The sequence below is a fragment of the Eptesicus fuscus genome, chromosome 20 (genome assembly GCF_027574615.1).
Source record: "Eptesicus fuscus isolate TK198812 chromosome 20, DD_ASM_mEF_20220401, whole genome shotgun sequence".
In the NCBI taxonomy this organism is placed as follows: domain Eukaryota; kingdom Metazoa; phylum Chordata; class Mammalia; order Chiroptera; family Vespertilionidae; genus Eptesicus; species Eptesicus fuscus.
The window spans coordinates 49,128,924-49,151,816 of record NC_072492.1 but is presented as its reverse complement, the minus strand read 5'-3'; the positions used below and the strand labels follow the sequence as shown (position 1 = coordinate 49,151,816).

The window sequence follows — 22,893 nt, the reverse complement described above, 5'->3', positions numbered from 1 at the left end:
AAGGGAAGGAAGGGGAACCTGTCTGAACAAAAGGAGTTTTCCTTCCAGACGGGCCTGGGCCTCCACTCAGCCGAGCGGCTCCTCCTCCCTGGCAGGCACCTGTACACCCGGGGTTCCTCCCCGTGGCTCCATGAGGACAAAGGGTGTGCACTCCCCGGCCAGGATCCCCGAGCCATTCATCTCGCTGCCGCAGTCCGTGCCAAGGCCCCGGGACATGCAGACGTCTCCCGAGGGCCCGACCCGCCAGCATGAGGCCCCACCTGCCGAGGCTCGGTCACCTGGGCCGCGCTGCCCGCTGGCTCGTGCTTCTGGCCGGGCTGATTTTCCTCCTGTTCACCCTGTCCGCCCTCGTGAAGGAACCGAGTACAAAGCCCACCAGGTAAGATCCTGACCTTCCCAAGCTCCTCGCCGTCTGTTAGAGGAAACGGAAACTAGAGGGAGGGCTGGGGAACTCGGAGACACGGCTGAGCCCACGTCGGGGACAGGGAACGGGATCGCTGGGGCCAAGGCACGGGACCCCAGGAAAGTGCTTGGGGACACTGAGTGCCGCCAGGGCAGAGGGACACATGGTCCTGGGGGACCTGTGTGAGGAGACCCTCAGGGCAAAGGAGAGCCCCAGGAAAGCCATGTTGACCGACCCTGCAGAGACCCCCAAGCCGGCATCGCACAGACGCCCCCGACAGGTGGCCACTGACGTGTCACCGGGAGAGCCGGGCTTTCCCAGGGGAGGACGCCTTCTCCCTGTCTGACGGGGTCCTGCTGCCCCTCCTTCCAGCTCCCCCACCGCTCAGCCCCAAGCCAGGGTCTGGCCTCTGGCCGGCTGGCAGGAGGGGAGGGTGGGGGGCAAGGCCAGGAGAGTGACACACGCACAAGCGCTATTCCTGCGGTGCTTAAGGAGGAGGGAGGTTTGCCAAGGTCTCTGCCTGGGGCCTGGGGCTCCGTCCTCTCTCGCACCTGTTCTGTTAGAGGCATGCCCCTTCCCAGAGATGGGCGCCCGCAGAGGATCAGCGGCTGGGGTGGAGGGGTGCCAGCGACACACAGGGGAGGACCGGGCGGTGTGGCCTCGGGGAGGGAGGAGGGGGGCTGCCTGGCCACCTGCCCGCTCCTGCGCGCGGCCGCAGGTGCCACCTCTCCAGTGTTTAGACTGAGTTCCCACCATCGGAAGCGACTGTGAAGTTGGTGCCTCCGCCCAAGACCCAGGGACAGTTCCCTGAGACTCGCACGGTCCCCACAAGTGAGTTCCAAACCGTGCCCGGTGCCCGGGAGTGACTGCCGGGCCGAGGTCCCAGGGGCGGGGGAGGCGGGCTCTGTCCGTGGGAGCTGCAGAGAGGAGGGGGCTCGGGGTGGCAGGGTCGGGAGCCCCAGGGAAGGCGTGTGGTGGGGACGGAACACCAGGCGGTGACCTGAATGAGTGTCCTCTGGGCTGGGCCCGGGAGGCCTGCCCCGCAGAGTGAAGGGCTCAGCCCTGCGCGGAGGGGGGCCGTTAGGAAGGGGGGCCGAGGTGCCGCTCCTGAGCGGCTCTCCTAGAGCCGTCCGTCTGTGGGAAGGAGGGGTGAGTCACCACGGGGCCTGACCAGGGGTCACGGGCAGGTCATCCCACAGTGAATGGAGGGACCCAGGCCCACAGGCGCCCTCGGAGAAGGGGATCTGGCCTGGGACAGTGACCGGAGCAGGAAGAAGTGGAAAATCAAGGGAGGCTTAGCCGTAACCGGCTTGGCTCAGTGGATAGAGCACCAGCCTGCGGACCGAAGGGTCCCGGGGTCGATTTCGGTCAAGGGCACGTGCCTCAGTTGCAGGCTCCTCCCTGGCCCAGGCCTTGGTCGGGGCTCGTGCAGGAGGCAACTAATCGATGTGCTTCTCTCACATCGATGTTTCTCTTCTACTCTCCCTAAAAATCAATAGGAAAATACCTCAGGTGAGGATTAACAAAAAGAGAGGGAGGGAGGGAGGAAGGGAGGGAGGGAGAGAGAGAGAGAGAGAGAGAGAGAGGCCAGTGATAGGAATGTTGCAATGGAGACACTCCTCCCCAGGCTGCTGCTGGGCAGTGGGAGGACAGTCTGGGACTAAAGGGAGCCATGCTGCTGTGGCTCAGTTGGTTGGGTGTCGTCTCTCTCATCCAAGGGTCACAAGTTCAACTCCCAGGCAGGGCACATGCCCAGGTTGCAGCTCGGTCCCCGGTGAGGGGCGTGCAGGAGGCAGCCAATGGAGGTGCCCTCTCACATCGATGTTTCTCCTCTCTCTAAAAATCAATAAGCTATTCTTAAGAGAAAGAAAGAAAGAAAGAAAGAAAGAAAGAAAGAAAGAAAGAAAGAAAAAAAGAAAGAAAGGAAGGAAGGAAGGAAGGAAGGAAGGAAGGAAGAAAGAAAGAAAGAAAGAAAGAAAGAAAGAAAGAAAGGAAGGAAGGAAGAAAGGAAAAGAGAGGGAGCTGTAAACCACCAAGCCCATGAGGGAGGAGGGTTTGCCAAGGTCAGAAAACCTTGGTGTGTGAAGGTCACTCATTCTCAAAGGGCTGTTGGCACTTTTATGGCATGATCATTTCAGAGTTGGAGGAGGTTTGCAGATAGTAACCTGGGCTCCAGGGGCTGTGTTATCTCTGATTATCCGTTTACAAAACGAAGAGGAGGAGGCTCACGAGGTTTAACGCATGCGTGGGATGCCTGTGGTCGCAGCAGGTGGGGTAAGGAACCCCCGAGTCCATGTGGGGCAGCCTGTGGACAAGACTCGTTCCAGCCAGGGCGCAGGGTGGGGCGGAGAGAAGGCAGCGTCCGCACCTGCTGAGACGGGACATCTGGCAGCGGAGCGTGGCAAAGGGAGAGAGCGGGCCACGTCTGAAACGGGAAAAGGCCGCCCGGGTGGGGGGGGAGGCTGATTAACGATGAACGTGGCGACCAGGCCTGGTCTCAGCCTCGGCCTCGGCCACTGAACGTCTGGCCACTGACCGTCTAGCAAGCCTTTCGGGCGGACACCATCATCACCCTCACCTCCTCGTACAGATAAAGGGGGTCAGGTCACTGTCCAAGGTCACCTGTCACTTCAGCTCAAACCCAGCGGGCCAGCCCCAGCGCCACGCCTCAGCCAGGACCCGGCGGGCATCACCCGCCCTCTCGCAGCCGCCGGGACACGAGGCGTAAACCCAAAGTTGTTGTTTTTTTCTGAATTTCTTGTGGGTGGGAACCAACCGTCTTATTTGTCTCCACGTCCCAGTCACTGAACGGGGCCGGGGCCAGTGCAGGCCACGCGGCACCGCGTCCCCCTCCCGGGAAAGGCCGCTGTCTCGCCGAGGCTTCAGGCGGCGATGCGCTTTGAACATTCAGTCTTGTCTTTGCTCCCAGGTTCCCCTCGTGTGATGTAGACTTAAGAACTTAGAGGGAGCCCTGACCGGTTTGGCTCAGTAGATAGAGCATCGGCCTGCGGACTGAAAGGTCCCAGGTTCGATTCCAGGTCAAGGGCATGTACCTTGGTTGCGGGCACATCCCCAGTAGGGGGCGTGCAGGAGGCAGCTGATTGGTGTTTCTAACTCTGTCCCTCTCCCTTCCTCTCTGTAAAACATCAATAAAACATATTAAAAAAAAAAAAAAGAACTTAGAGGGAGGCCCTAGCGGGTTTGGCTCAGTGGACAGAGCGCTGGCCTTTGGAACAAAGGGTCCGAGTTTGATTCCGGTCAAGGGCACGTACCTTGGTGGCAGGCTCCTCCCTGGCCCGGCCCTGGTCGGGGCTCATGCAGGGGGCAACCAATCGATGTGTTTCTCTCACATGGATGTTTCTCTCTCTCTCTCCCTCTCTCTTCCGCTCTCTCTAAACATCAATGGGAAAATACTAGTATCCTCAGGTGAGGATTAACAAACAAACAAAGAATTCAGAGGGAGGAGGATGCCAACTTGTTTGTTTCATTTATGGAATAGAGCAGTGTGACCCCTGCTAATGATACATTTCTTTTCCAAAGTGCAACATTTTATACTTTTACCTCCCAAATAGGTCAGAGTTAGGAAATTAAATTGCTGCTGGCTTGGCCGTGATCCAGGAGTGATTTGCCTGGCCCTCTGAACTCCAGGCTCTCAATAGAAAAAGGTCCCCCCGCCCGCCCCCCCCCCACCCCAGCCCAGCCCAGCCCAGGGTGTACAAACCCACTCAGCAAACACCGTCCCCGAGACTCGGTAATGCCCGGATAAACACCCGCCTCCTTAGCAATCACAGGTGTGTGTAATTATAGGGAATTAAAATGAAATATAATGGCATCATGTTGTCACTCCCCGGGTCATTGCTAAGACTTCCCATAAAAACAGATGTGGGTTTCCGGGCTGAACGGTCGGGCGGGGGCCGCTGTCTCTTGCCCCTCGATGGGCCCGCAGAGAGGGGCCCGGTGCTGTCTCCTCAGGGCCCACAGGCAGCTGGTGCTGCAGGGTGACCGGTGGAACGGACCGGACCACCAGCCCCCCCTCTGCCCGCTCACAGCCAGGCCAGGTGCTGGACGCTGGCCAGGAAAACGCCAACTGGCCTCCTGAGGTTTGGGGACGGGAAGTGGAGGCGAATCCAGGAGTCAGCCCCGTAGCAGCAGCTGTTTGCCAAGTGGGGTTAGCACCTCGGCTTCCGGGTTGCCCTTGGAGCTTAAGCTCAATTATCAGCTTAAAGGGCAGCTCGGGGAGACCCATCCCAAGCGCATGCGCTCCGTCTTTCTCCTGAACAGAGCAGCACAGACCCATCGCCAGCTTTCCCTGGGCAGTGGCCAGCATTCTTTATTTTTTTATGAATATATTTTTATTGACTTCAGAGAGGAAGGGAGAGGGAGGGAGAGCGATAGAAACATCAATGATGAGAGAGAATCATCTATCGGCTGCCTCCTGCCCCACACTGGGGATTGAGCCCACATCCCGGGCATGGGGTGGCATTCTTTCAGAGTGAATACTCTGGGGGTGTCTGCCATCTCAGGAGCCAGTGACCCCCTCTTTCCCTTGAGACTGACCTCCTTCTATGCATAGGGTGGACCCCAGGATGTCACCCATTGTGTTACCTAGACCCCTGGCCAGGGATGGAGAAAGGACCCAAGGGGGTGAGACTCTCGGCCCCCAAAATGCCACATGGGGAGCATAGAGAGCCGACAGCCCCCAGAACAGGCGCCGGGGGGTGGCCGTCCCCCACACCACGTGGGCTGCAGGGCAGCGAGAAAGAGAAGGAGCCGCCGCAGGGGACTGAGCCCGGAGCCCGGCTCTGACCCTCCGAGAGGCTCAGCACTCCTCGCTGCCGGGCTCCTCCGCACACGTTCCCGCCGTACGACCGCAGGCAGCGCCTCCAGAGAATCCGAAAGGCAGGCCCGGGCCAAGGCTCTGGATTTCAAAGTCAAGGTTGGCAGCCCTGGTCTTGACATAAAAGCGTCTCTTCCCCGCTTTCTTTGAACAAGGTTGCCATTGTTCCCTACGCTTCATTTGAAAAAACAAAACACAAACAACCCAAGGTCGACTGAAGGGCACAGTCACGCACATCCAAGGTGCCCGGTCCCAGGCCACACAAACTCCATCTGGAGCAGTGCCCCCGGGAGCCACGGAGAACCGGCAGGGAGGAAGGGAGCGGGGAGGGAGAAACATCAACGATGAGAGAGAACCACTGACCGGCTGCCTCCTGCCCGCCCCACACGGATCCCCGCTGGGGATCGAGCCGCAACCCGGCATGTACCCTGCCCGGGAATCAGCTGTGACCTCCTGGTTCATAGGTCGGCGCTCCACCACCGAGCCCCGGCCGGCCGGGCAGCTTTCCTTACGGCCAGCGGCCAGCGGGGAGTCCCCGGAGGCGAGGCTTCCTCCCTGGCCGGTGGGGACGCTGCTTCCGGTCGCGCACAGCACTGGTTTGCAGTTGGCCTGAGGCCCACGCTTCTACTCCCTCCCCCTTCATCAGCCGTTCTCTGTCCCCAGGCATCACAGGACAGAGGACACTGAAGAGCGGTCAGGGCGGCCACTGCAGGAGACCACGGCCCCGGCGCCCCCCGGGGACAGGAGGGCCCCCACCCACGCAGGATCCGCGCAGGAGAGCAGCACGCTGGACACGCACCCTGAGGCCAGGGGCCACACGGAGGCCACGGGCCACACGGAGGCCACGGGCTATACAAAGGCCACGGGCCACACGGAGGCCATGGGCCACACGGAGGCCACGGGCTACATGGAGGCCACGGGCTATACAAAGGCCACAGGCCACACGGAGGCCACGGGCCACACGGAGGCCACGGGCTATACAAAGGCCACGGGCCACACGGAGGCCACGGGCCACACGGAGGCCACGGGCTACACAAAGGCCACGGGCCACACGGAGGCCACGGGCCACATCGCGGCCAGGACGCCCGGCACGGCCAGGACGGCACTGTTCAGGAGTCAGGGCACCACGGTGGGCACGCCGTCCCCGCGCAGTCGGGCCGGGGGGCCGGCCCCCCCTGGGACAGGGGCACCGCGGGCTCTGGATGCGAGGACAAGCGAAGGGAGGAGGGACAAGAACGAGACGCCGACAGCCGCGGGGACAGTGCCGGCGCAGCCTCAAGCACCCCCGGCAGGGACGCCCATGCCGGAACGTCGGGCCGCGGTGCCGGCCCCCACGGGAGCAGGGTCACCCGCGAGGGCGACGGCCGCCCCACGCGCCGCCCCTTCCCGGAGCCCCACCGCGCGGACCACGCCCAGGCTGCGGGCCGCCAACTTCAAGGCCGAGCCCAAGTGGGATTTTGAGGAGCAGTACAGCGTGGACGTGGGGGGCTTGCAGACGGTGAGTTTGGCCAGGACCCCTGCCCTCCGCCTCCGCCTCCGCCGCCCCTCCCGGCACTCAGCCCACCCCCGCCCTCGCCTCCCAGGCTCCGCTCCTAGGCTCTGCCTGGTGCCACCCCCGGGCCGCCCCGTCCTTCCTTCCTGTACCACCGCACCCGGGGGGAGGCCGGCCCCACAGGAAGGTGTGAGCAAGGAGCCCCGAGGCTCCGGACAACCAGAGCCTGGCTGTGTGTGTGCTTCGTAGCAACGCCACCGCGCAGCCGCTGGTTCCAAAGTGCAGGGAGCGGGCCACAGAGGGCTGTCCGTCAGGTGACCGAGCGCAACCGGCTCTGGGGTTTGACCCCCAACCCCCATCCTCTGGTGGGTAGGAGGCGGGGGGCAGGGACTAACAGACAAGAATACCCAACCAGGGGTTGAGCTTCGACCCATGAACCAGGAGGTCACGGTTCAATTCCCGTCAAGGGCACAGGCCCAGGTTGCAGGCTCGATCCCCAGTAGGGGGTGTGCAGGAGGCAGCCGATCAATGATTCTCTCTCATCATGGATGTTTCTCTCTCTTCCTCTCCTGTCCTCTCTGAGATCAATTTTATATATATATATATATATATATATATATATATATATATACACACACACACACACACATATATACACACATATATGTATGTGTATATGTATAGGTAGATGTATATGTACATATATGTATGTGTATGTGTATATGTATAGGTAGATGTATATGTACATATATGTATGTGTATGTGTATGTGTATGTGTATAGGTAGATGTATATGTACATATATGTATGTGTATGTGTATATGTATAGGTAGATGTATATGTATATGAATATATTGAAGAATGTCCAACCAGGTGCCCAGCACTAGCGCCTGGCAATACCTTGTCTTCTGCATAGAGTGGTCCCACCTCCCCTCGCTTCCATCCCTGAGAAATCACCACAGGAGGCCACACTGGAACCATGTGCTCTTACACATAACTGCTACCCTGCCCAGGCAGCACACGGACCACCCCGCCCGGCTGTCCCACTTCTCTTGAGCTTACCGAGGGCCTGGCCTGAGGCCTTGAGGGCCAAGAACGCCCGCCCTCGGGGAAGCCTCAGGACGGGCAGGCCGCCCGCAGGAGGGACGAGGTAGCAGAGGCGGTGCCTTCCCGACTTTGAGGCCTGCTCTCCGCCCCCTGCGCCCGGCCCCCGGCCATGGCCCTCCTGGCGCCTGCCTGACCGCCCCCCTGCGTTCAGACCTGCCCCGACTCCGTGAAGGTGAGAGCCTCCAAGTCGCTCTGGCTCCAGCGCCTCTTCCTGCCCAACCTCACCCTCTTCCTGGACTCCACGCGCTTCAACCAGAGCGAGTGGGAGCGCCTGGAACACTTCCCCCCGCCCTTCGGCTTCATGGAGCTCAGCCACGCCCGTGAGTGCCTGCCCTCCGCCCGGCCTGGGTCTGCCTCCTCCCCGGGCCACCAGCCCTGGCCCCCCGGGGCTCTGACTGCCCCCCCTGCCCCCCCCCCTTCCAGTGGTGCAGGAGGTCGTGACCCGCTTCCCTCCGGTGGCCCAGCAGCAGCTGCTCCTGGCCGACCTCCCTGCGGGGAGCACCCAGTGCGTCAGCTGCGCCGTGGTGGGCAACGGGGGCATCCTGAACGACTCCCACGTGGGCCAGGAGATCGACGGCCACGACTACGTGTTCCGGTGAGCCCCCCCACAATCCTCTCCTTCGGAGCCTGGCTCTCTGAGCGCGGGCCGGCTGTCCAGGCACCTCCTCCATCCCTCCTTCCTCTCCACACGCGGCTCCCTCTGCGCCCGGGGGTGTCTGACCTCTGACGTCTGTCCTTCCGCACAGATTGAGCGGCGCCGTCACTAAGGGCTACGAGCAGGACGTGGGCACGCGGACCTCTTTCTACGGCTTCACCGCCTTCTCCCTGACGCAGTCCCTGTACCTGCTGGGCAGCCGGGGCTTCCGGCACGTGCCTCTGGGGAAGGTGAGCGGAGGGAGGGGCCCGGCAGGCCAGCCTCCGAGAGGGGAGCGCCCAGGTGAGCCGGGCGGCGAGCATCCGGCCTGGAGGCTGCGGTGGGTACAGGCTCCGCTCACAGGGAGGAGGCGGGGGGGGGGGGGGGGGACCAGGCCTGGGAGCCGCAGGGGGCGGGCTGGAGGCAGAGCCAGGCCCCCAGCCCTGGTCCTTGGTCCCCAGGACGTCCGCTACCTGCACTTCCTGGAAGGCACCCGGGACTACGAGTGGCTGGAGGCGCTGCTCCTGAACCAGACCTTCAAGAGGGGCAGTCTCTTCTGGTTCAGGTACCCCCGCCCGGCAGTGCCGTGTGCGCGTGCGTGTGCGCGGTGAGCAGTGCCGTGTGTGCGTGCGTGTGCGTGGTGAGCAGTGCCGTGCATGTGTGCGTGTGCGTGGTGAGCAGTGCCATGTGTGCGTGCGTGTGCATGGTGAGCAGTGCCATGTGTGCGTGCGTGTGCGTGGTGAGCAGTGCCGTGCATGTGTGCGTGTGCGTGGTGAGCAGTGCCATGTGTGCGTGCGTGTGCATGGTGAGCAGTGCCGTGCATGTGTGCGTGTGCGTGGTGAGCAGTGCCATGTGTGCGTGCGTGTGCATGGTGAGCAGTGCCATGTGTGCGTGCGTGTGCGTGGTGAGCAGTGCCGTGCATGTGTGCGTGTGCGTGGTGAGCAGCTGCGGGGCGGCCAGGCCCCAGGGCGGGAGGAGACTGAGCCCGGTGGCCCTCCCGCCCGCAGGCAGAGGCCCCAGGTGGCCTTCCGCGAAGCCCTGCGGCTGGACCGGTACCTGCTGCTGCACCCGGACCTGCTGCGCTACATGAAGAACAGGTGGGCCGCGCCCCGGGGAGGGGACGGGGTGAGGGGGGCGCGTGCTCTGCGCAGCCTCCTGACCGGGGTGTTCCAGGTTCCTGCGGTCGCGCACCCTGGACACTGCGCAGTGGCGAATCTACCGGCCCTCCACCGGGGCCCTGCTGCTCCTCACGGCCCTGCAGCTCTGCGACAAGGCGAGGAGCGGGCGGGGGCGCGGCTCTGGGGTTCCCCGCCGCCCAGGGGCCTGCACCCAGACCTGGAGGCGGGGGGCGGGGGGGGGGGGCACCACAGCGCACACAGACCTGAGAAGAGGCCAGGAGAGCGACGCGGGCCGTTTCTCCTCCAACCCCCACGCAGGTGAGCGCCTACGGCTTCATCACCGCGGGCCACGAGCGCTTCTCCGACCACTACTACGACCGGGCGTGGAAGCAGACGGTCTTCTACATCAACCACGACTTCGGCCTCGAGAGGGCGCTCTGGAAGCGGCTGCACGACGAGGGCATCATCCGGCTGTACCAGCGCCCCGTGGAGCCCCAGCGGAGGGTCTGATGGGCCCCTCGGAGGCTCGGCAGGCCCCAGTCCGTCTGTCCGCACACGAGGCACGCGCTCAGACGGCCGTGCCTGGCGTTGGGAGAGCTGGGAGAGTCGCCGAAGGTTCTGTCTGGGATGGGGCGGACAGGGCGCCTTTCTGTTCTTTTTCCTTTTTTTTTTATCCTCACGGGAGGGCATTTCCCACCGATTATCAGGGAGAGAGGGAGAGACAGAGAGACATCGACGTGAGAGAAGCACATCGGTTGGTTGCCTCCTGCTCATGCCCTGACCAGGGCCCAGGCAGAGAGGAGCCTGCAACAGAGGTTCGTGGCCTTTGACGGGAATCGAACCCCGGACCCTTCGGTCCGCAGGCCGACGCTCTATCCACTGAGCCACACCGGCTAGGGCAGGGCTCCCTTCTGGAGACGGAGGAATTTTAACTGAACAGATCTCCGCTGAAAACCACCCTCACTGCAGAAGCTGTCGGCACGGAGGCAAGAGCGGAAGTGATGGGAACGGATCCGGGTTTGAAGTCCGATGATCTCTTCGCAGCGGTGAAGGCAGCTCATTTCTTTTTTTCTTTCTTTTTTTTTTTTTTTAAAAAAATATATTTTATTGATTTTTTTTTTAAAGAGAGGAAACGAGAGGGAGAGAGAGTTAGAAACATCGATGAGAGAGAAACATCAATCAGCTGCCTCCTGCACACCCCCCACTGGGGATGTGCCTGCAACCAAGGTACATGCCCTTGACCGGAATCGAACCTGGGACCCTTCAGTCCGCAGGCCGATGCTCTATCCACTGAGCCAAACCGGTCAGGGCGAAGGCAGCTCATTTCACTCTAGACCAGGGGTCCTCAAACTTTTTAAACAGGGGCCCAGTTCACTGTCCCTCAGACCGCTGGAGGGCCGGACTGTAGTTTAAAAAAAACTATGAACAAATTCCTATGCACACTGCACATATCTTATTTTGAAGTAAAAAAACAAAACGGCAAAAACACCCGCATGTGGCCCGCGGGCCGTAGTGTGAGGACGCCTGCTCTAGACTGTCCAGGGCAGCGGTTCTCAGCCGGTGCCGCCACAGAATTTATAAAACACGCAGTCCCCGGCTACCCAGTGGTTCACGGACCCTTTCCCCTTAGACCGGCAGATAAAAACATGACCACAGACCACACTACAGCAGCCTGCCAGCCGTCACGAATGAATCACAATTATACCTCTTTTTTTTTTAAATAAATCTTTATTGTTCAGATTATTACAGTTGTTTCTCCTTCCCCCCCCCATAGCTCCCCTCCACCCGGTTCCCACCCCTCCCTCTGCCCTTACCTCCCCCACCGCTGTCCTCATCCATAGGTGTATGATTTCTGTCCAGTCTCTTCCAGTGCCCCCCACACAGACACCCCTTTCCCCCTGAGAATTATCAATCCACTCCCATTCTATGCCCCTGATTCTATTATATTCACCAGTTTATTCTGTTTCTCAGATTTTTAATTCACTTGAGTTTTAGATTCACTTGTTGATAGATATGTATTTGTTGTTCATAATTTTTATCTTCTTCTTTTTCCTCTTTTTAAAGAATACCTTTCAGCATTTCATATAATACTGGTTTGGTGGTGATGAACTCCTTTAGCTTTTTCTTATCTGTGAAGCTCTTTATCTGCCCTTCAATTCTGAATGATAACTTTGCTGGGTAGAGGTTGTAGGTTCTTGCTATTCATCACTTTGAATATTTCTTGCCATTCCAGTCTGGCCTGCATAGTTTCTGTTGAGAAATCAGCTGATAATTGTATGGGTGCTCCCTTGTAGGTAACTAACTATTTTTCTCTTGCTGCTTTTAATATTCTCTCTTTGTCTTTTGCCCTTGGCATTTTAATTATGATGTGTTTTGGTGTGGTCCTCTTTGGATTCCTTTTATTTGGGGTTCTGTGTGCTTCCTGGACTTGTAAGTCTATTTCTTTCACCAGGTGGGGGAAGTTTTCTGTCATTATTTCTTCAAATAGGTTTTCAGTGTCTTGCTCTCTCTCTTCTTCTGGAACCCCCATAATTCTGATGTTGGTTCGTTTGAAGTTGTCCCAGAGGCTTCTTACACTATCTTCAACTTTCTGGATTCTCTTCTCTTCTTGCTTCTCCAGAGGAGTGTCCTTTGCCTCTTTGTATTCCAAATCTTTGACTTGATTCTTGCGTTCCTATAGTCTGCTGTTGGGTCTCTGTATAATATTTTTTATTTCAGTCAGTGTATGTTTAATTTCTAGTTGGTCCTTTTTCATATCCTCTAGGGCAGGGGTCCTCAAACTTTTTAAACAGGGGGCCAGTTCACTGTCCCTCAGACCGTTGGAGGGCCGGACTATAGTTTAAAAAAAACTATGAACAGCCAAAACTGGTTTGGCTCAGTGGATAGAGCGTCAGCCTGCGGACTGAAAGGTCCCAGGTTCGATTCCGGTCAAGGGGCATGTTCCTTGGTTGCAGGCACATTCCCGGTGGGGGGTGTGCAGGAGGCAGCTGGTCGATGTTTCTCTCTCATCGATGTTCCTAACTATCTCCCTTCCTCTCTGTAGAAAATCAATAAAATATATATTTTTTTAAATAAAATAAATAAAAAAAACTATGAACAAATTCCTATGCACACTGCACATATCTTATTTTGAAGTAAAAATCAAAACGGCAAAAACACCCGCATGTGGCCCGCGGGCCGTAGTTTGAGGACGCCTGCTCTAGGGTCTCGCTCATATCCTCAAGGGTCTCGTTAAATTTATCGGCCTTTTCTAGGAAATTCTTGAAAAACCTTATAATCGTGGTTTTGAACTCTATGTCCAGTCGTTTGTTCTCCTCCATTTCTTTCATTTGTGATCTGTTTCCTTGTCTCCTCATTTTCGCTGCTTCCCTGAGTTGGTTGGGTAGCTTTGTGCGCTAGGTGTCCTATATGGTTCAATGGGTCAGCCTCCCAGTTACCTGAGGTGGACATTCTTGGTGCACCCCTTTGTGGACTGTGTGCTCAGCCTTGTTGTAGCTAAGTCTTGATTGTTGTTGGTTTCACTGGGAGGAATTGACCTCCAGGACAATTGGCTATGAGGCCCCGCTGTGTCTCAGCTTTTCAGAGTTCGTGCCCCTTTCTCTTTCCTTCTAGTTGTAAAACTTCCACTCAGCCAGCTTCCCCGTGGTTCTGGGTGATAGACGTTTTGTCTTTTAGTTGTAGTTTTGAAATTGTTGTACGAGGCGGCAGTTTAGTTGTTTACCTTTGCCGCCATCTTGGTTTCTCTCTATATCTGTTTTTGTGGGGTTTTTTTTGTCAGATCGGCAAAAAAACACACATTTTGGGTGTGCTGCAGAATTTCACTCGTTCGTTTATGGGAGTCCTGAGGTGTAAAAGGTTGAAGGTCGCTGGTCTAGCGGACGCCGCTGGGGTTATCTGACCAGCCATCCTTGTCTTTGGGCTCTTTGACAACTCTCGGCCGGTGGGGTGGGGGAGGGGAACTGGTGGTAATAAAAAAGTCTTGTCCACGGAGATGCAAATACATGTTGTAAATGGAGACACGGGTGGCTGTGCCCGTGGGTAGTGGCCCGTGTTGTACAGTGGAGACACGGTAGCTGTCCCCGTGGGTAGTGGCCCGTGTTGTACAGTGGAGACACGGTAGCTGTCCCCATGAGTAGTGGCCCGTGTTGTACAGTGGAGACACGGGTGGCTGTCCCCGTGGGTAGAGGCCCGTGTTGTACAGTGGAGACACGGGTGGCTGTCCCCGTGGGTAGTGGCCCGTGTTGTACAGTGGAGACACGGGTGGCTGTGCCCGTGGGTAGAGGCCCGTGTTGTACAGTGGAGACACGGGTGGCTGTCCCCGTGGGTAGAGGCCCGTGTTGTACAGTGGAGACACGGGTGGCTGTGCCCGTGGGTAGAGGCCCGTGTTGTACAGTGGAGACACGGGTGGCTGTGCCCGTGGGTAGTGGCCCGTGTTGTACAGTGGAGACACGGTAGCTGTGCCCGTGGGTAGAGGCCCGTGTTGTAAATGGAGACACGGTAGCTGTGCCCGTGGGTAGTGGCCCGTGTTGTACAGTGGAGACACGGGTGGCTGTCCCCGTGGGTAGAGGCCCGTGTTGTACAGTGGAGACACGGGTGGCTGTGCCCGTGGGTAGTGGCCCGTGTTGTACAGTGGAGACACGGGTGGCTGTGCCCGAGGGTAGAGGCCCGTGTTGTACAGTGGAGACACGGGTGGCTGTGCCCGTGGGTAGTGGCCCGTGTTGTACAGTGGAGACACGGGTGGCTGTGCCCGTGGGTAGTGGCCCGTGTTGTACAGTGGAGACACGGGTGGCTGTCCCCGTGGGTAGAGGCCCGTGTTGTACAGTGGAGACACGGGTGGCTGTGCCCGTGGGTAGTGGCCCGTGTTGTACAGTGGAGACACGGGTGGCTGTCCCCGTGGGTAGTGGCCCGTGTTGTACAGTGGAGACACGGGTGGCTGTGCCCGTGGGTAGTGGCCCGTGTTGTACAGTGGAGACACGGGTGGCTGTCCCCGTGGGTAGTGGCCCGGTTTGTACCTGTTAGTAAGCGCACGTTAGCGTCCCTGACGGGCTCCAGCATGTGTGTCTGTGCTTCGGGCTCTCCTGGGAACCAGCGTTCACACCTTACTGGTCCCTTCGTTCATGAACGCGTGAAGTAAAAGCCTGTGCACGAGTCACAGTCTTACCCTGTGAGAAACATCCCTTACCCTTCTGAGGCGGTTTCCAGTCCGCAGCGTGACTTCCAGGGCGTCCGTTTTAAATAGATATTTTAAAAACCGCTGTGTGTGCAACGCCTGATGCAACCAGGAACTCGATTTCCTTCCCCGTCGTTCTTCCGTCCTCCCTGCATGTTCTCAGCCCCCCGAGAGACTCTGGGCTAAGCCAGAGCCATGTCCGCCATCTTCTTTGAGCTCCAGCTCCAGGATTTGGACTCTGAAGCCCAGAACCCCGAGCAGCTGAACAGAATTTCTAGTGCCCATACGACTGACCTGCTTTGCTGGAAAAGGGTGCAGTACCAGCGCAGGGCAGTAGGTGGCGGCATCTTGGCGCACCATTCTCTTTAGTGCCCAGCTTTTTATTTTTCTTCAGGTGTTCCTAGTTCTTTTTTTTTTTTAAATATATATTTTAAAATATATTTTTATTGATTTCAGAGAGGAAGGGGTACTCCAACCCCCCTCACCCCTGGAAGCCAGGGCCCCTCACTGAAGGGGTGCAAAGGCCCTGCCCCTCGCCTTAGGTCAGGACAATACTGTGGTGTGACCTACGCGTGGGTCCCGAAGCCTCGGCTTTACCTGAGACCGGTCTTGATGGCGCCGTAGCCCCTCTCCCTCCTGCAGTCAGCCACAGGCCCGCGATGCCTCAGGCTCTGCCCCCGGCCTTCCTGGTGGCCTCTGCCCCACGCGGCTGACGCTACTCCTGGGGATACGCTTAGCGCGCCTTTAACCAGACATCCCTTTGCTGCACACGGTCTCACCCTGGCGCCAAGCCATTCTGTCCTACGATGGACTGTCACCCAGAAATGCATGCTGGACACTTCCTCGGAAGCCTGGTTCTCTCACCAATTTGAAACAAAGCCTTCACAGGGCCAGAGTTCAATGAGAGCCGTTTTCACACTAAATAGCTCCTACCCTCTTCCTGGACCCAATCCAGCCTGGACCGAGGGCTTTCAAACCCCAGGCCTCTTCCCACCAGGACTGAACTTGTAAGGATTCACAGTCTGGCCCTAGCTGTGTGGCTCAGAGGATAGAGTGTCGTCCTGTGGACTCAAGGGTCCCGGGTTCGATTCCGGTCAAGGGCACATGCCTGTGTTTCAGGCTCGATCCCCAGTAGGGGGAGTGCAGGAGGCAGCCAATCAATGATTCTCTCTCATCATTGATGTTTCTGTCTCTCCCTCTCCTTTCCTCTCTGAAATCAATTAAGAAAAAAAAGAATTCAAAACCTGGTCCAAAAATCATCTTTTACCAACAGGGGAGCCACAATGTGTCCATTCAAGGGTGCAGCATGATGGATCTTTTATATATATATATATATGTATATATATATATATATACACACACACACACATATACATATATATACATATACATATATATATATTTTTTTATTTCAGAGAGGAAGGAAGAGAGATAGAAACATCAATGATGAGAGAGAACCATTGATTGGCTGCGTCCTGCACGCCCCACACTGGGGATAGAGCCTGCAACCTGGGCATGTGCCCTGACCGGGAATCGAACCCTGACCTCCTGGTTCATAGGTCGATGCTCAACCACGAAGCCACGCTGGCCGGGCGCACCATGGGTCTTTCATGAACCACAGCCTCTCTCCTGCCTCCTTTCCAGGGTCATGGATCAGGCACCCACACTGTTCCCAACCGGTCGGCCATGAATCAGCATTGTTCCTTCCTCACATTCCTGTTTCTAAAGCAGCAGGTTTGGAGGATTTTGTTAGATTTGATCAAATAATTGAATCGATACCCCCTCCCCTGGGAAACTGACCTTTCGATCATTTTGCCACCGACATTCCCTTTCGCTGAGACCACATTCCATCTGCTGAGACCAGTATCCCTCCCCTCCGGACCTGCCCAGGATCCAGACCCGCCCAGAGAACTGCCCACCAGGCGTCCTTTAAACTTCCGACTCCCACCCAGTCTGTGTGGCTCCGTGGTTGGGCATCGACCTAGGAACCAGGAGGTCAGGGTTCGATTCCCGGTCAGGGCACAGGCCCGGGTTGCTGGCTCGATCCCCAGTGTGGGGCGTGCAGGAGGCAGCCGGTCCATGATTCTCTCTCATCATGGATGTTTCTCTCTCTCCCTCCCCCTTCCTCTCTGAAATAAGTAAAAATATGAAAAACAAAACAAAACAAAAACCTCCGACGCCCTGTGCCTGGGTGCTGGCGCCATGTGGGGGCTCAGCCCATCTGGTTTCTAATTTTTACCACTTTCAGCCTCGCACGTGCCTCCTTCGGAGACCCTAACAGATGTGACAGGTTCAAGTACGACTCGGCCACGGCCGCATTTCCTGCTTGCCCACCTGGGTTCCACCCCGGAGCCTCAGCTCAGCAGCGTCTATTTGCTCTGGTTGTAGTGCGGAAGCGCTGGGGGCTTCTGAAGTTCATGAAGAGGAGTGGGTAACAGGGTGCCGATGTGGCCCGTGGCCCCTGGCCGGGGCGGGGGAGGGGGAGGGGGGTGCAGAAAGCGGGCGGGTGACGGAGCGGCAGGGAGGGCTGTGCCAGGCACGGGAGGTCTGGGGCTTGCTCTGGGGAGACTGGCAGTGGTCCCGGTCTCTCACCGGGCCCAGCTGTCGGCACCTAAAGCAAAGGTCACCTAGAGGCAAGGTTCCAGCCAACACCTGTGCTCCCAGGAGGGACGGCACCCTACACGCCTGAGGGTGAGTGCTCCGTCCTCAGAGCTGTTTGCCAATCAGTGTACCTCACACGGATCATCCATCACGTTCTGGGCAGGGGCCCAGCGGCAGGGAACCAGGCGACGGAGGCCTGCTCCTGACCCTGCACACGCACAGGCCGGGCACCACGAGATCCCAGAGCAAACAGCACCCCAGGGTGCCACCGCCAACCACCCCCCCCCCCCCCCGCTCCCACCACGCGAGGAGCTGGCGCGGGAACAGCAGGCCCCGCACTCCTGAATGACGGCGCCCCGTGGCCCATGGGGAGCGGAGAATTCCTCCCGGCGGGCGCTTCCCGTTGGGATCTAACTTCGCTGGCTGTTTTGGGGCGTCACCAAACGCCATGGCGATGGGTACCTCAGAGTTAGGGCAAAGGAGCTGTACTCACACATCCAGGCGGCAGGATGCGAGTCGGGGAGGCTTGGCCAGCAGGGGGTGGGGGCTCAGGGGGGTGTCTGCGTGGGCAGCGTCCAGACCAGCAGCACAGCGTGTGACCAGAGCGTGGCGGGCGGTCACGGTCACCTGTGGCCGGGTGTTCGGAATTCCACGCGCCCACACAGCTCACAGGACCCGCCCTGTCTCCTGCCCCCACCTCCGGGCTGGAAACGAGAGAGCGAGTGCGGGCCATTCCCCCTCTCCCCTGAGCCCCCCAGAGAGCCCGCTCCCGGGAAAGTGCCCCGCACAGCGGCTGCGCTCCGCCCCTCTGACCCGCAGATCCCCACTCCTGTCGTCAGATGAGGACACCCTCCCGCCCTCCCTGACACCCTCCTCCCCTCCCCCCTCCCCGTCGCCCTCCCCCGCTCCCTGTCCTGCATGTTTCTCCACCTTCTCCTTGAGTTCTGTCCTCCAAGCCTCTTGTTTGTTGAGTAATTTACATCTTTGCGACTTCCTCTTTCTTGCCCTGTGTACCGATTATTTGATTTCAACGAAGACTACCCTCTTTTTTCATATTGTCTCATAAAGCGTTTTCACTTAAAAATCATGGTGGTTGTGGGGCTGGTTTTGGTCCCAGAACGCCTTTTTAATGTCCCACAGAGTCTCCTTCAAGGACTCCGACTGCTGCCCGGTTAGGCTTCTCCCCCCTTCCCCCCCCCCTCCCCCCCCCCGTCCCCCTCTTTCTCCGCCCGCCACAGCGGGTGACCGGCAGGGTGTTGAACGTGAACTTCCTCTCCCGGGTTGTGCAATCCTCCTGCACGAGCTCTCACCTCAGCACCCAGGCCGGCGTCTCTCCTTCGGTGTCTAATCCGTCTAATCCGGGCCGTGCTCAGGGGTGGGGCAGGGTAGTAGCTGCAGCACCCACCCCCCCACACACCTCTCTCCCCCCTTCCTGCCAGGCCTCTCTTTGAAGTAAGCGGCAGCCACGGAGGCGAGGGCCGGGCTTGGCAAGGACACCTGGGCCCAGGGAGCCCCGGGGAAGGAGGCAGGTCAGGACTTGATCTGTTGGGGTGCGGAGGTGAGGGGCTCTCTCAGGGCCCCGGGCCGGGGACTCAGCCAGAAGCGGGGGCGGCAGGTCTGCAGTCCCAGGGCGCCGGCAGCTTCCCTCACCACACCCCATGCGCACACCCCCCCAATTTCAACTAGGCCCATTTGTTTCCGCCCCCTCGCAAAGGCGGTCACGTGACTAGGCAGCTCGCCTGTCCAGGAGCTTGTCACCGGAACTGTCCGCTGGGGACAATGCCACTGTGTTGCTGCCACCGGGGATTTGCAGGAAGATCTGTACAAAGTGTTTTAACAGGCAAGTGCGTAATAGCTAGAAACTGGAACAGCCCGAGTGTCCATCCCCAGGGAGTGGATTTAAAGCGGGTGGGTGTTCCTCCCGTGGAATGGTAAGTGCTCAGTGAGAGGGAACGCACGCAGCACACGAGTGGCCCCGTTTCTGTGAAGTGTGAGAACGTTCACAGCTGGCTCCTGTGTAGAAGGGTGGTTTTCTCTGGAATGGCTCGTGGCTGGAAGGGCAATGAGGGGTAACGGAAGGGGTAACGGAAGTGTCTGTATGTTGCTAGGGTGTGGGTTCCAAGGATACAAGCAATTATCAGACTGCATTAAACTACAGACTAAGATCGATGTATTTCACTGCCCATAAATTATTCCTCAACGGAAAAACGGGGTGGTAAAAAGCAGCCACTGTAATTCACGTTAACAGAGGAGCAGGAGAAAATTAATACCATGACTTCAATTGAAGCGGGAAATGCATTTGACAGAATTCAACACCCAGTCGTATTTTATTTTATTTACTTTTTGGCTAATCCTCACCCGAGGATATTTTTCCATTGATTTTTAGAGAGATTGGGAGGGAGGAAGAGAGACAGAGAGAGAAACATCGATGTGAGAGATTGGGTTGCCTCCTGCACATGCCCCTACTGGGGCGGGGATCGAACTTGCCCTTGACCAGAATCGAACCTGGGACCCTTCCGTCCGCAGGCCGACACTCTATCCACTGAGCCAAACCAGCTAGGGCCATATTTTTCAATAGATTAGGACGAAAGGGGAGCTTCTTTCATCTGGTACAGAACAGCTACCAAAAACGTTAAGCCAGCAACAAATATCATTCTGAATGGCAAAATATTAAAATCTTTCCCCAAGACTGGACAAAAGCTAAGCTGCCAGCTGTCACTCGGACTATTCAACAGGGACCTGGATGTCCTGCCCCTTCAGAAGGCACAGAAAAGACATAAAATGCATAAGGATTGGAAAGTCATTGTTGACATGGTCATGCACACAAAAATCCAAAATAATCTACAAACCATTACAATGAGTTTAGCAAGATCTCTAGATACAAAGCCAGTGAAACAGACCATCATGCCTCTATGTGTCAGCAACAATCCAATGAGAAACGAAAATTTTCAAACAACATTATTTTATAAAGCGATTTTTTCCAAATAACATCCAAAAGCACCAAACAGGAACAAAGCTTAGGGGAAATGTACACTGGTCCCTATACTGAAAACTATGAAACACTGAGAAACGAAAGACCCCCAAGTAAATGGAACTATAGACAATGTTCATGGATTGGAAGTTCACTATTGTTCAGACATCGCATCCACCAAAACTAATCTATAGATTTAATGTGGCCCCAATAGGTGTATAAATCAATAAGCGGATTCTAAAATGCATGTGGAAGACAACAGTATGGTGATTACCAGAGAGAAAGGGGGTGGGCAGAGATCGAAGAGGGTAAAGGGGGATGAGTGATGATGGGAGGAGACTTGACTTGGGTTGGTGAACACATAATACGATATATATAGATGATGCATTACAGAATTACACACTGAAACCTATGTAATTTTATTAACCAATGTCACCCCAATAAGTCCAAGAAAAAAGTAAAAAATACAAATAAATAAAATCTAAACACAATCAAACAGAACATAAAGAAAATGCATGTGGAAACGCAGAAGGCCAAGAGCAGCCCGGACACCGCTGGGGAAAACCACAGGGCGGGAGGCCTGACCCCACAGGTCCAGATGCTCACCCCGCAGCGCTGATCATCGAGTCCGACAAGATGAAGCAAACACAACCTGCTGCCCGGGGACTCCCCGGAAGGGAGGGCTAGCGGCAGGTCTTCACACGGGAAGGAAAGGGGCCGAGAAGGGAGCGGGGGGCATTGGGACGGAGAAAAAACCATGGGAAGAGTCCAAATATGGGCAAATGGACATGTCCTTCTCCTGTTGAGTGTTCCCGTCTATGTCTGATGGTTAAAACAGACATAGCGCTGTCTGACGCGGCTCTAAATGCGTGTAGAGTAAACATGTAAGACAGCGGGGAGCATTTGAGATCTTGCTCCCACGCGTATGTCATCAGTTTGGCAAAAAACTAACAAACAACAAAAAAGCCCCACAAACAAACAAACAAAAACACCTCCTATAAAAATTCCCCAAAAAGAGAGAAATATTTAAAGACAATTGTATTAGCAAGGTAGAGAATAAAGGGACCTGAACAGAGGCCAGGTTTGTCTACTTGTACAAACCAGTAAAGGGTGGGAGCACAGCCCTTATATATACAAATAACACGATGCCTAGAGCAAGCACTTACAAAGACAGACTCGAAAACACTGTAAATCTAAAGGGAATGCTGTCCGGCTGGTATGGCTCAGTGGTTGAGCATCAACCCGTGAACCAGGAGGTCACCAGTTCGATGCCCTGTCAAGGCACATGCCTAGCAACGCTGTTCTGTGTTGGGCCTCCTTTCTTTTAAAAATATTTTATTGATTTTTTTACAGAGAGGAAGAGAGAGGGATAGAGCTGCCTCCTGCACACCTCCTACTGGGGGTATACCCGCAACTAAGGTACATGCCCTTGACCGGAATCGCATCTGGGACCTTTCGGTCCGCAGGCCGACGCTCCATCCACTGAGCCACAGCGGTTAGGGCGAGTCTCCTTTCTTTACCCCGTGTCTTCTGTTTCCTGGTTTCTACTCTCATTTTGGTGGAGCAAGTCCCCTGGTAGCTTCCTTTTGAAAAGGAGCAGGAGAGAGAGAAGAAGTTTTAAAGACAGTAATGCAGAAAAGGCCTTATTCCTCCATTACATTGATAGTTTGGCTGGGTATGGGATTCTAGATCAAAATGTATTTTCCTTCACAGTTTTTAAGACATTGCTCCTTTGCTTTCCAGTCTCCACTTTTGTCTTGGAGAAATCCAAAGCCATTCTTGATCATTTTCATGTAACTTGATTTTCTTCCTCTGGAATCTTGTAGAATCTTCGCTGGGCACTGTGGGCCCTTTCATGCTGGAAACTCATGTCCTTCAATGCTGGCAAATTTTATGGAATAATTTTCATCGATGATTTGTACCCTTCCATTTTTCTCTCTCTTTCTAGAACTTTTGTTAAAAGTATTTTTTTATTGATTTCAGAGAGGAAGGGAGAGGGAGAGATAGAAACATCAATGCTGAGAGAAAATCAACGATCAGCTGCCTCCTGCACGCCCCACCCTGAGGACTGAGCCCGCAATCTGGGCATGTGCCCTTGACCGGAATCGAACCTGGGATCCTTCAGGCCGCAGGCTGATGCGCTGTCCACTGAGCCACACCAGCCAGGGCTAGAACTTTTATTATTTGGGTATTGGGCCTCCTATCACTTTTCTTACTTTTTTCCTCCTCTTTATCTCCTTTACCTTCCTTTCTGGAAGTATTCAGAATTCACATATTCCCTTAACATGCCTGACTCCATGAGCCACCACATCTTCAATGCTGCGTGGTTTCCTTCAGACCAAGCGAGACTCCATTTAACTCTCCAGTGGGAAAAACCTCTGGCCTTTTGCCAGGGTTGGGCGGGGCAGACAAGTGGCTGAAGTGTGTGGAAATGAATCATCCTAAACAGCTTTCTACCAGTCCTTATTACAGTTAACCCCTTCATCTCATTGCCAACATGCCCGATATTCCTAACCGTTAGTACAAATTGCTTCCGTTCTTGGCTTCCCACCGGAAGCTGA

At 56.5% G+C, this 22,893-nt stretch overlaps 1 protein-coding gene across 1 annotated transcript; it reads left to right on the top strand.

Moving 5' to 3' along the window:
* The first annotated feature begins 248 nt into the window (after positions 1-248).
* ST6GALNAC1 (ST6 N-acetylgalactosaminide alpha-2,6-sialyltransferase 1) lies at positions 249-10,114 on the top strand. The gene is made up of 10 exons (XM_054709633.1): positions 249-379; positions 5,904-6,063; positions 6,172-6,738; positions 7,990-8,158; positions 8,262-8,433; positions 8,585-8,723; positions 8,934-9,037; positions 9,480-9,569; positions 9,646-9,745; positions 9,909-10,114. Exons 1-10 carry the CDS (start codon positions 249-251, stop codon positions 10,098-10,100), a joined length of 1,824 nt encoding a protein of 607 aa, XP_054565608.1. The 3' UTR covers positions 10,101-10,114.
* Positions 10,115-22,893: the final 12,779 nt, after the last annotated feature.

What these genes read in the sequence shown, in the direction of transcription:
- ST6GALNAC1 (XM_054709633.1), top strand. Translation starts at nt 249, where the DNA reads ATGAGGCCCCACCTGCCGAGGCTCGGTCACCTGGGCCGCGCTGCCCGC. An exon ending in CCGAGTACAAAGCCCACCAG is followed by an intron (nt 380 to 5,903) that starts GTAAGATCCTGA and finishes CTCTGTCCCCAG; the next exon opens with GCATCACAGGACAGAGGACA. An exon ending in CCCTGCAGCTCTGCGACAAG is followed by an intron (nt 9,746 to 9,908) that starts GCGAGGAGCGGG and finishes ACCCCCACGCAG; the next exon opens with GTGAGCGCCTACGGCTTCAT.